The 13,841-nt window shown below is 43.0% G+C and overlaps 1 protein-coding gene across 3 annotated transcripts in view; it reads left to right on the top strand.

Annotated features, from left to right (window-relative positions):
- Window positions 1-3,188: 3,188 nt before the first annotated feature.
- LOC306926951 (guanine nucleotide-binding protein subunit alpha-11) overlaps window positions 3,189-13,841 on the top strand; it is a 49,788-nt gene continuing 39,135 nt past the window's right edge. For 2 of the 3 annotated variants that reach the window (XM_079506483.1, XM_079506481.1), the window contains exon 1: window positions 3,189-4,570. In XM_079506483.1, the coding sequence (XP_079362609.1) occupies window positions 4,435-4,570 (136 nt within the window). In that variant the 5' untranslated portion in view covers window positions 3,189-4,434. The remainder of the gene's footprint in view (window positions 4,571-13,841) is intronic. The other variant, XM_079506482.1, reaches the window with a different exon arrangement.

The following is a 13,841-nucleotide window of genomic DNA, read 5'->3' as shown; positions in this document are numbered from 1 at the left end:
TATCAAAAGTATAAAGCTAACGTATTCTATATGGATGTATATTGTATAACTATCTCTGACAGAAAATGCTTTTTATAGTTTCACAAGATAGTATTACCCAAAGTGCTAATATAATAATAATAATAATAATAATTGTAAACACATTGTTCTGTTTTGATTGTCTTGTTCCACTTCTGCTTTGGCAATGTAAACGTACGTTTTCTCATGCCAATAAAGCTCCTTTGAATTGAATTGAATTGAATTAATTGAATTGAATTGAATTGAATTGAATTGAAGAGAGAGAGAGCTAGAGAGAGAGAGATAGAGAGAGAGAGAGAGAGAGAGAGAGAGAGAATATACCACTGTGTGTACCGTACAGTACGGACTACTGTCTGCACTGTTAAAGGACCACTTCACCACTTTTCAACCTATCTTCATATAATAGGTCCTCACTAATAATCATGATAAAATAGCACAATCTTTTTCTACTCAGTCTGTGTCTCATAGGAGGGCTGTGGGCAGTTTAGAAACCGTCTTCCAGTGACATCATCATTAGGCAGATTATTTTTTACAAAAATGTTAAGATTTTCATTATCGTGAGAACGATGGCTTCCATTTTCGCATTGCAACTTTTCAGGACTAGAAAGCCTGCAGTTTTTATTAGCTTGTATTCCCCATCGATGATGTCACTGGAAGACGGTTTCTGAACTGCCCACAGCCCTCCTATAAGACACAGACCGAGTAGAAAAGAATTGCGCCATTTTTTCATGATTATTAGGACCTATTATATGAAGATAGGTTGAAAAGTGGTGAAGTGGTCCTTTAATACTTGCTGTCAACTTTCAAAAGAGAGAGGGGGGCAAGGAAACAGAATGAGAGTTTAGCCAAGATGCAAATATGTGAATTGGAAAAGAAAGGAGACAGGCGGGAGGGAGAAAGAAATTAAGGTATTAAAAACAACTTACAATTGGTGATAAAAATGGGTGTACATACAGGACATTTAGGCTAGCAGTAGCTTACTGGCACAGGTGGGTCCTTACTCTTATAATGATTCTGGGAGAAAAATGTCATTAACAGGAGGAAGAGAGTGGAGACTTTGTCCCTTGTAGGCTACAGTGGGAAATAGGGGAGGCTTAATGATTAATCTGACAATTTTACAAATGTACATTACCACATAATACCACCGCCCAGTTACTTTGCCATTTTTAAATTGACAGAAAAATGTGTAACTTACACACACACACACACACACACACACACACACACACACACACACACACACACACACACACACACACACACACACACACACACACACACACACACACACACACACACACACACACACACACACACACACACACTCCCCCCTGGCTCTGATGTTGTATTGTTGTATTAATAACTGTTGTTTGTCTTGTAAAAAAAAAAAAAAAATCTTGTCAAGAACTGTCATGAAATATATTATGTTTGGGACCCCATAAGAGAAGATTTGTGTTCAAAATGTTCAAAATTATTCAAAATGTTTGCAGTGAGCTTGTAGATTTTTGGAAGCTGATGCATAACATAGGATTAAGCGTCATTATATAGCTGTTGTGGACCCCCCCCCCCCCCCTCAAACACCCTCAAGGACCCCTGGGTACAAGCCCACAATGTGTTGCATAGCAATGCAGCATATGCTATTTTTACTATTATTGATATTTTTTGAAGATTTCTGGAAAATATTTGACTTTTCTTTTGAAAAATTTGTAAATTTGATATTAAAGTGACTATGTACCGTACGTATAATTTGTAGGCCTACTTCTGAATAGTGAATATACCTGTGTATTTTTAAAGCATGTAGCTTTTTAATTTTTAAAAGCAAGTACTCCAGTAATTTAACTTAAGTACAAATTTGACTGAGCAACTTCCACTTGTATAGGCTAATGTAATAATACTAGAACAGGAGTATCTATATTTTGACTCGAGTAGGTCTACTGGGGTTGAGCAAGTAGGCTACTTTGTCCACTGTCGGTCATTTCCATCATCACTAGGCTAATCACAACTGAGTCTGGCTTATTAGCCAGGCTAAATCACAACTGTCTCATCTCCACACCCTCACCAGTGTCACCATCGCCCCTCACAGAACATAATAGCCTAATACTACTACTACTACTACTACTACTACTTCTTCAAAACGGCTCTCAAAGGGCACCTACGGACGGCTGCAATTCGAAACTGGCCCCCTGAATCCCCCACCGCCCCCCCCCCCCCCCCCCCCTTTTTCCCCTCACTGTATATGTCTCTTTTCCCTTTTTACCTCTATGATGAATTCCTGTTCTGTTCTTTGACTATATAGAAGTGTCTATTTGTACGTCTCTAAATGTTTTGATGAATTGAACATGGTGGACCCTCTTGTAAACAAGTATAATGCTTAATTGGGTCGTCCACTCACAGTTAACAGTCTTTGTATTGAGTTTGTGCTTGAAATGTACTGTAATTCTGCAAACTGTTAATAAATATTTCAATCAATCAATCAATCAATCAATCAATCAATCAATCAATCAATCAATACTACTACTACTACTACTACTACTACTACTACTACTACTACTACTACTACTACTACTACTACTACTACTACTACTACTACTAATAATAATAATAATAATAATAATAATAATAATGACTGCTAAAGAATAAAATGACAATAGTTTTTAAAGTTCATCAATTGTAATAGATTTATTTGACTGGGTAGGCTATTGCAATTACACAAAATATCCACAGGATGTCACCCGGCACACTAATATGACTTTTCTAATCTGCCAAAGCGCAGCAGGAGCCCACACAGTCCACCACCACCAAGACCAGCAGTAGACTACATTATTATATTACGGTGATGAACAACGTTAGAAACCGCTGTCTTTGTTAAAAGTCACCATTATTTTATATTATTCATCGTAGGATAACGATAACATATCGTAACTACTGGCGACTGGTGGTGGTGGCACTGTGGCGGCACTGGGCACTGGTGACGCGCCGGCAGTGACAGGCTGGCTTTGAGCTGAACGTCGCTGCTTTTGACAGCCAGGGGATGGGCGTTGTCCATCCAGTCATATTTCTGCCTGCGTCGTCGTTGACACGCCTCCCTCCGAAAGAAAGACTTCACTTCCCCTCACGCAAACTTTACACAAAAAACCTCCCCAAAGAAAGACGCCCCCATTCTGTCTTCTCATTGGCATTCCCACTGTCACTCGCCTTATGTGTTCCAGGCGTCAGCTCATCGAAGCATCAGTGTGCTCATCACCGCGGCGCTGATATGATGAGTGGGTGACGCGCGAGCTCAACACACTCACATTATTAAAAAAAAATACAAAAAAAAATCTGGTAATCTAAAAAAGGAAAAATAAAATACAATAAATAAATACACGCAACGGACTATTATAATAATAACCCTGAACGCATTGAGCTGGCTGTGGAGTTTTCATGATTTGACCCGGATGACGTGTTTTGGAGATCATCATCATTCATTCAGCACCAATGTGATGTGATGGGGGGTCTTGTCTTATGCCAAACTGGACAGTGTAGCTAACTATCCAGCTGAGCCTCTGCAACATCAGTGATGGCTAGCTAAGCTAACGAGCTAGCCAGCAGGGTGCCTCCATCAAGACTGTCCTCGGCTTGCTTGAGTAACGTTTTCACCGGAGGAGCGTGGCTGCTTTACCGCCGGGAGGACTCTCACACGTTTTCCCGGACATACGCGATGAGCTTGTCGGCTCGTTTAGGCAGCTGATGGGCGGTTGGACGGCCGGGTCTTTGTCGCCGCGCGGGTGGGTGTGTGTGTGTGCGTGTGTTGGTTTTTTCGGGCGTGTTATCTGGGGGGTTTTGTACCGATGTGTGGACAGTGGCAGCCAAGTATTTCCCGCTGAGACCGGAGCTCGTAGTTTGTAATTTAAAACGTTCCATACAGCGTATTTTGAAGCGTTTATACGTGAACTGGGCCGACAGGCTAACTGGCTAGTTGGGATACTGGGGTTCATCAAATCAAACGGCAAAAACAAATTCAGCTACCCATGAGTCCCGACACTAACGTGGCTTCAGAATTGGACGCGGTGTTTAATTTGGGGACGTAGGAATCGAGTTCCTACAGGTGACTGTCATCCACTGGAACGTTTAGCTTGGAGGTTTACGCAGCGCACAAGACTTCCACTGAAGCTGTCAGTTTGACAGCGGCGGCCCCAGGCCAGGCATCATCATCGACAAGGAAGGAAGGCCACATTTCGCACCAAAAGCACCCAAGCCCTGGGACTGGACTACTGGAGTCAGCATTCGCCGGGAAACCTTGTGGGGAAAAACTACTCAATTTCGCCATCCATCTCGCAAAGAAACGTTGTGTTTATACACATCTGTTACTTTACGTAATAAGGTGTAGCCCCGGCCCCCGGTAGGCTCCCTATGTAAGACTGGCTCGCTGCGGTGATGACTTTAGAATCCATGATGGCTTGTTGCCTGAGCGAGGAGGCGAAGGAGTCCAAACGGATCAACTCCGAGATCGAAAAACAACTACGGCGAGACAAGAGAGATGCCAGAAGGGAGCTGAAACTTCTTTTACTGGGTACGTCTATCTCCTACTACCCCCCCCCCCCCCCCCCCCCGTATCCATCCCCCCCTCATGACCATGAATGTAATGCCGTTGCCGATTCATTTTCAGCATTGCAATTTGCAGTAGTAGTAGCAGGCCTATTCAGTGGAATACCCCTGGTTGGTTACCTCGCCGTTTCCATAAATGTTATAACATGCAAAACTATTGGCTCCTTTTCAATAAAGGTTCATATTTAAAAATAAAAGTAGAAAACGCTTTATTTTTAAATGCGTGACTGAGTCATATGCATATGATGCAAAACGCGTTCAAATGATTGCTGCTTTATAACGTTATAAGTATGAAGCATGATTTTAATGTTCTGTCATTTGAAACTTCAATAAAGATATCTATCTAGAGCTTGGCCAAAGTTTGGGATGTCCTCATGCACCCTCCAGGGCTGTCTTAAAAGCCAATTGACACTGACAGACAGTGACATGTTTGTAGTACAGCTTCTCATAGGATAAGAAAGAGAGGGGACATCCAATTCACTCCTTATTCTTTCTCGATGAGGAACTTGAAGTTTTTCTTTATAGGGTTGCAGCCTATGGAGTCGTTTTTTTTTTTAAAGAAACGTTTTACCACAGTTCATTGATGTTTGGAATTGGAACCTAATTTCAGCAAGGCCTTTGCAACATCTCACAGAACCATGAAAACGTTTCCATTCTGACCAGCACAGTAGTGAAGCAAGGCAAGCACAATTCAAAGTTTCAATTTCTGTTTAGAAGTTCTGTGATTAACTGTAGTATTGATGATTTGAAGTAAAAGCAAAGCAAAGTTCTTTGTTTACCCAGGGTGAATGGACTAAGCTCGAGATGCTTGTTTACAGCCAGACCCTGCTCATAGAACATTTCATGGTAGGGGTTCAATGCCTTGCTCAAGGGCACTTCAGCGGTGGTAATTTTAACGTGCCGGTCCGGGGATTCGAACTGGCGACCTTCCGATAACAAGACCGCTCCGCAAACCGTTCGGCCACCGCTGCCCCAAATGAAGTAGTCCGGCAGCCGACAGGCTTCTTTTGTTTAAAGCATAATGAAATGTTGTCATTTTTGCCTTATAGCCTATAGGATGTCAATGGTATGGTCACATATAAACCCCTATAAAAAAATTGCTCAATACCGACAGCCAGTCAGCAAGTGGATTCATGAATGCATGTATACAGTATAGACAAGTAGGCTAGCTTAAGATTTAGACTCTCGTAGACGTATTTATCGATTCTGACATCTTAGGCTAAATTTAGGCCAATACAAAAACACTATATACCAAATTTCCCACCCCACAACCCCGGCTGCCGGACTAAAGACTGTTGTTTAATCGTCTGACTTGCTGACTGGTGGTAATTGGATTTGTTTGTAAGCCAGTTATGACTTAAAACCATATAACTTAATCTGGATCTAATCTGGATCAGGTGGATAATCAGACAAAGGGTTTTACCAGTGGTGTCATGGTCGTAGAATGCAGTACCACACTGTGGTACCCCAAAAAAGTGTGACGTGCACGCACAGGAACGGAACGGTGCGGTGCACGCGCATACACGCTAAAACGCCCCTAGATTTAAGAGAAGACGCACCTAACCTCGCATGCACTTTTGCTAGTTGAACAATTTCAAAATAGCAAAAATAAAAAGCAAATAAGTTTAGGTATAAGGGATATAGCATGGTGAAAATAGGGCCCCTTGAGTCAGATATTGTCCTAGTTTAATATCCATTTAATTTGAAAGTTCTGGCAGAAAATGTGTTTTCCGCAAGATTCACAACATTCTCTGTCAGCGATGAGGCCGGACAGGAGCTACTGTACATAGGAGCGTCACAGAAAAAGTGAAACCAAGAGTCACTTGTCCAACGGACAAGTACAATTTGAATGCACTTGTCCGGAAATATTTATTACTTGTCCCGGACAACAGGACAAGCCTTAATGTCAAGCCCTGCCCTTCTTTTTTCTCTCTATACCATTCTTTGGCAGAAATGGCCAAACCACTAATCTGCAATGTTTGCTGAAGATTCACTGCGAAATAGGGATGCTAGGGTTCAAGTGGTTAAAAAGGCTGATGCAGAGTCTAGACCAGAGGTGGCTTTTGCTGGGGAATTATGGGCTTCTAGAGACTAGGCTGTGCCCGTTGCCCTCCAGACTCATTGTCAGGCTTAATGAATGGTAACAGAGCTGGTGTTACACTGACTGACTGGCATCTTGTACAGAGTCAACAGCTCTGTTAAAATGTAATTTGCATGTAATTCTTCAAGTAATTGTAGCATTTCCACACATGCTGTGCTAACTAGATTTCCTAGAGTTAAGTATATTGTCATGTATTTTTGTGGAAATTTTATTGGAATGTTTTCATATGGACAAAAAAAAACTAAGTATAACCACTCAACGTATTTCCTGCTAAGCCTGACTCATAGCCGGTGACGGCGAACTTTCTTTCCTGATACGAATGTTGCATCCCAGTCGTGCCACAACTGTCTGACACCTTGACCATAAAAAATAAAAGTGTGTGTGTGTGTGTGTGTGTGTGTGTGTGTGTGTGTGTGTGTGTGTGTGTGTGTGTGTGTGTGTGTGTGTGTGTGTGTGTGTGTGTGTGTGTGTGTGTGTGTGTGTGTGTGTGTGTGTGTGTGTGTGTGTGTGTGTGTGTGTGTGTGTGTGTGTGTGTGTGTGTGTGTGTGTGTGTGTACGTTATAAATAGTAGCAGGTACAGTATGTACATGAGGTGCTGCAATAAAGTGAGGATATATATAGCCACAGGTGCAGAACATAAGGTGCAGCACTAGAACGGTGACAGATGTGGCACAAACTCACACAGGCCTCCGTCCGTGCAAGCAAAAATAGGCTCTCGTGCAGCCAGGTGACGTAATCAACATGGGGTAAATCCACACAGATAAGCACTCGGCCAAGCCGGATGCACACTAGTGGATTCAAACCTTTAAACTCTGCAATGGTGGTGGACAGGCACTTGGAACCCTGCGCCACCCGAGTAGGGTTGTCAAAATTATGACATAACCGTCTAATCGCAATTATTTTGTCATAATCGTTTCCATGTTGAAAGATGTTCATACATGGAAAAAGCTTACAATTCAATTCAAAGGGCTTTATTGGCATGCGAAAATATTCGTTTACATTGCCAAAGCAAAAAGTGAAACGATACAATCAAAAGTGAAAACAATACAACGCATCACTTTGTGACACGTACACTTCTTCTTCTTTCGTGTATCATCCTCAAATATCCAACTCGGTTAGCGAGTAGCCACGCCCTTGTCTCTGGTCCCACGTGGAAGAGGCCGGCCTCCGAAGCTGGTCTGTACAGGGGGCAGGTGTTAATTATGTGTTTGGCAGACTGCTCAAGCTTATATCTGCCATTCTGCCCTGTGCAATTTTTTCTTACGAAGCCTAAAAGGCAAACGGAAATGTAATTTCTATTCATAATTTTCCAATTTTCAATGCCAAAAAACACAATGAAAAAATAAATAATTTCTGATCTCATTTAGATCTTGACACATAAGTGGCTGGTGAATTTAGAGAAAATAATGGGTAACTACTATCAACCTATTGGTACGTACTGAATGCAACGGAAAACGACAAGAACAGAACTGCTTGTAGGGTTGAAGGGTCCAGTGATTGGCAGTATAATGTGACTGGGACAGGCCATACTACTCCCAAGAGTTGCCAACATATTATTGTTTAAAATAAAATAAATAATGATTGATGGGAAAGACAACATTGTTGTCATACTTTTACAAAAATGCACTTACTACAAATATGAGAGGGCAGGAAATGGACTCATTGAAAGAGATTGATTTAAGAGACATATAAGGCATTTTCTTTCCATGCGAGTTTTCTTATATATAAAAGAGTATAACCGTGTGGTTTGGAGAGCTGTCATTTGGGATCTATTATGTAGCTCTCAGATCCTTTTTATAGACCAACCCATTAAAGCCCATTAAAGCCTCCTGCGATGTTTTACAGTGAATGAGGATGACGAGCTAAACTACGTCACCCACCATTCACAATGGTCGTTGGATCCCAAATTAGCTTACATTTTATCAGCATGTACTGTTTGATGTCATGATATTGAAGTATGAATGTACCTTTTACCATTTTTGATTATTTACTTTTTTGGATTTGTTTTAACTCACATGGTAGAAATACCTACATCCTGAATCCCGATCCGACGTGCACGCTTAATAGTCCTTTCTCTCCTCAAAATGACACAAACTGGGGGCACGGTGGCACAGTTGGTAGTGCTGTCGCCTCACAGCTAGAAGGTCCTGGGTTCGATTCCCGCTTGGGACGCTGTGGGTGCTGGCGGCGTGTTTCCTCCTCCGCGTCATCAGTGCCCATACCTGAGGCGGGGTTGGCGAAAGGGCCTTTCTGTGTGGAGTTTCTCCCCGTGTCCCCTAGGGTAGGTACCCTCACAAAAAACATGCAGTAATCCTGGTCTCTAAACTGCCTCCCCCTGGCCAGCCGGGGCGCCTGATGGAGGGGAAAGGAACTGGTTGGAATAACGTGTTCCTTCCATGCGCTACGTCCAACCAGGGAAACTCCCCCCTGTCAGGTGCAAAGGAGCAACTTGGACACTCAGGCATGAAGGAAGCATGAGTGGCAGCGGTGGCCGAACGGATAGCGGCGCGGTCTTGATACCGGAAGGTTCCTAGTTCGAATCAGCCGCCCGACACGTTAAAATTACCACCGCTGAAGTGCCCTTGAACAAGGCATTGAACCACTACGATGAAATGTGTTCTATGAGCAGGGCCTGGCTGGAAACAAGTTCTTGAGCTTAGCCCAGATACCCTGGGTAAATATAGATTTCATTTCATTTCATTTCAGTTCAAGTCCGTTGCTCTCCCCATGTCCCCCATATATGGGGACTAGGTTGGCGGAGGGTGTGTAGAGCCCAGGATCACATTAGATAATTGACACGGGTGAAAAATGGGTTACAAAATCGTGGGATAAAAAATATATATTAAAAAAAAATAACACAAACTGCAATCTTTGGGACTTATGAATCCTTGATCGCGCTAAGAAAGTTAATCCATCGCGCGTTGAACTTGATACACAGCCTAGAATGAGGATATGGCTCAAATATGGAGAACTAGCACTTCTGGTTCGGGCGTCTTTCCCGCATTACACTGGCACTGGCCTCACGATCCCGCCTATAGTAACGGGAGGGAATGTGTTAACTGAAAATGTTAACACATTCTGGAATGGCTTGTGTAGCAAACTAATAGCCACAAACAAGGCATGTCAGTTGCTGTTATGGATATAGAGAGTCAAATGTTTTCTAAATGTTGTAAAATATAATTTGTAAAATACAATGAAATGGTTTTTCAGTTATTATTTTAATTATTTTTAAATATATTGTCATTAAAATCTTAGTGTTTTGGCAATTATTTGGGAGCCCACTTGCAATACCCTCCGCAGCCCACTAGTGGTTCCCGGCCCACAGGTTGAGAATCACCGGCCTAGGGTTGGGAAAGAACTACCGGTAGCTTTGCCTTTCTGTAACATGCATATAATCTGTGGCCAATACTAGTAGTACCAGGTGCTTTGTCTGATTTGTCATGATTGTCTCTGTTCCTTAGTTTGTATCAGACTGGTTAGTTCTCAGCTGACAGTCTTCTCATTGGTGTGGTTGGTTAGTTCTCAGCTGACAGGCAGGCTTAGTTAGAGAGAGCTGAGTAGGAGGAGCAGACTGCTGCCTGTTCTGTAGCTAATGGAAGTCACAAGTAATTAAATGTTAATGTGTACAGCCGGAGCTGGGGGAGCTGCAGCATCCGTCTGTCTGTGGGCTTCCCTCAGTACACTGTGTGTGTGTGTGTGTGTGTGTGTGTGTGTGTGTGTGTGTGTGTGTGTGTGTGTGTGTGTGTGTGTGTGTGTGTGTGTGTGTGTGTGTGTGTGTGTGTGTGTGTGTGTGTGTGTGTGTGTGTGTGTGTGTGTGTGTGTGTGTGTGTGTGTCTCTCTCTCTCTCGCAGGTGCCTTTATGAAAAATGTTACATTTTCAGGAAATGAAAAGACAAAATATAAGCATTGTTAAAAAAATAAATTGAGTTAGCTGGTAATGCGCCCGACAGCATGATGATATACAAAAACAGTGCTATTTGGCCTGGGCCGTGGCTCAGCGGTCCAGGCACCTTGGCTGGTAATCCAGTCTGGCAGTGTGCCGCTGGTTCGACTCCCGATCCCTCCATAAAAATATCAAATAAAGGCGAAAGCCACAAAAAAAAAAAAACATTTAAAAACAGTGCTATTTCCAAAAGGGGGAGAGAAAATAAAAACAATTTGTTCGTAGGTCCTAGACACTTAAGGTGCTTGAAACTGCTGTCTGCGTGTACTTACTCATACAAACATGTATTATTTACATATAAGTATGTCTTTGTGCCTGGCATGCCTGCCTGTAAAGCTCTAAAGTGACTTTGACATTGCACAATGACATTGTTCACCCTCGGACTACCTCCGACTTCACTTCAGACAGGCGAGGCGAAGGGGGGGGGGGGGGGGGGAGGGGGGTTTAGCGTGTTCAGAGTTGTTTTTCCGCGTGAGGTAGCTGTTAAGCAATGATCTACTGCCAGCAGCCCCTGGCTGGTAGCATCTGTCTTCTTCACTTGTTGTGTGTAAGTCTCAGAGGTGCGTTTTTCAATGATGCGGATGCCGAGGAATTTGAACTGGCTAACCTCCACCTCGGTGCCATTGCTGTCAGATTGGGGAGTGCTCTCTACCTGTAGTCCACCTAGCCTGGATCCAGCCCAAAGACCCCGCCCACTCTCTGAGTGGACTGCATCTCTTGGTCTGGTGTTGTGCTGTGAACCTATAATTTCTTCGGTACAAAAATGTATTATCCAATGAGAATCGGTGGTGGGGGGGTGGGTCTAACGAACAACCAATCAGCGCCGAGTCCCGTTTTCAGCGTCATCACGCAGCGCAACACACAGAGGGTTGAGGGAAATTCTAATCCCCTCCCCCTTGAAATCGCTCAGACAGGAGACAATGTCAGACTGAAGCTTCAATAAAGCTACAGTCTGATAATCAGGCTATAGTCCACCACCAGCTCTTTGGTCTTGTAGATCAGTGGTTCCCAAACCTTTTTTGGTTGTGAGCTTGTAGATCGGCTATTTTCACTTCTTCTTAAACATTCGTTTTCTAATTATATGGAATTTATTAGATTTTTCTTTCTTTGAATTCTGTTTTTAATTCATGAAATTATTGCTTTTTGAGGAATGTCTTTTGAAAATATTTTGAAATAATAATAATTTAAAACAATGTAGGAAACCAAAAATAAAGGGACCCATAAAAATGGGTCCGCGACCCACAAATGGGTCCCGACCCAGTCTTTGGGTAACGGTGTTGTAGAGGTTGTTCTCCTCACACCATTGTGACAGGTTCTTCATCTCTTTCCTCTAGACTGTAGTCATAATTGTCGACTCGTCAGTGAGTTAGCAAACGGCCTATCAGCGAACTTGACTACCAAGTCTAAGGTTATACAGATATACTATTCAGGACACAGCCCTGGGGGGGGCTCCTGTGTTGCGGGTCAGGGGGGTAGAGGTCATGGAGAGCATCCTCATCTTCAGGACAGGTAGCCATTGCTCAGCTCAGCCTCTGACAGAAAGTAAAATAATCCAGCTGACCAGGCTGGTGTTGACACCTAGGTTTCAGAGCTTGGTGTCAAGTCAAGAGGGGACTAGGGTGTTGAATGCTGAGCTGTGTGTGTGTGTGCGTGTGTGTGCGCGCGTGTGCGAAAGAGAGACCACATCGTGTGTTGGTGCCAAGTCAACCAATGTAGATCATCACGCCTCAACAATGAGGGTGACATGCACAGATGGCTGATTTAGTGATATTTTACATATCACAGGATGCCAGTCGAGACACTTTGATCACTGCTAAACCTGTTTGTGAGTCAGTGTAACCATATACTGTAGGCCTAGCCAGTTTTTCCAAAATGGTCAAGGTTGTGAAAGAAGAGATAAATGTAGCTACTTTTATGTCCAAACAAGAATGACACGCGTATCATTAACAGCCAGGTGAAACAAGCGTTCTCCGTTGTGCATCTAATCGCAATTATTTGAGATAATCGCAGTTATTTAAGATAATCACAATTATAATCAAAGTATAATTGAAGTGATGTACGGTATGTCAACATGTTGTACTGTAAGCTTGACGGAAGTGCATGCATAAAGTGAGTGGCGATTTGCGTGGCAAAGTGTGTTTAACGTCGTTTAAAGCAATCAGATTTGACTTTTCTGTTTGGATGTATAGGCTGTCAAGGCCAAGAAAGTATATTGTTTTGCCACTCAGGTGTTCTCGCATAACGTCCGGGTATGATGATGATGATGTCACGCACATACCCTCTATTCTTTCTGGAGATGGGGATATTCGTTCTGTCGTCCGGGTCTGGACTGGACTAGTAGTTGTGTTTTATATTTCGTGTGCCTGTTGGTACCTGTTCCCACTTCCCAGGACATGAAAGCACGTTGGGTCAACTGCTGTTGTTTTTTAAATGTGCTATATAAATAAAACTGACTTGACATCCTCTTATACATAACAGCAGTGTGGAAACGGAGACTAGTTACACATTGTAGCAGACCGTGTGGAAACAGTCCCCACATGGAAATGCAGACTTCCACCACCTCTCCCATGTGGCACCGATGACTCCGATCAGCCCTGATGAAGACCGGTTAGGTCGAAACAAGTTTTCCTCCTTTTTAACTATTAAGTGTGCCCGGATCTCTGCTTTTTCTTCTATAGATGTTTTATCCCAATTGATCCCAGGAGCACCTTTTTACTATTTTTATATTTCGTATACCTGCACGTCTCCGTTAAGCACCTGGTTGCTTCCTTGCCTCTGCCTTGGCGCCGATGACTATTGACTGACTGACGGTCCGTCTCGTCATATGGATTAGAAACCTGTCGAACGTGTATTGGAACAAACGGTGCAAATCACTTGTCAATTGATTTATTTTTATGTTCATGTAACATCCTACTATAAATGTGCTGTTATGTGCTTACAAATAGACACACACGGCACACAAAGCATGGTGCTATTTGTTTTCACATCCTACATACATTATTACTTTGTCTATAATCCGGTACTGTATGTGCTTGCATATAAACACACAGGGCACACAACGCATGGTGTCATATGCTCTCTGTCTGTCTGTCTGTCTGTCTGTCTGTCTGTCTGTCTGTCTGTCTGTCTGTCTGTCTGTCTGTCTGTCTGTCTGTCTGTCTGCGTGTCTGTGTGTACGGTTGTAATGCACGT

This window comes from Electrona antarctica (genome assembly GCF_951216825.1).
Source record: "Electrona antarctica genome assembly, chromosome: 7".
Taxonomy (NCBI): Eukaryota; Metazoa; Chordata; class Actinopteri; order Myctophiformes; family Myctophidae; genus Electrona; species Electrona antarctica.
This window is presented reverse-complemented; position numbering and strand designations above follow the sequence as displayed.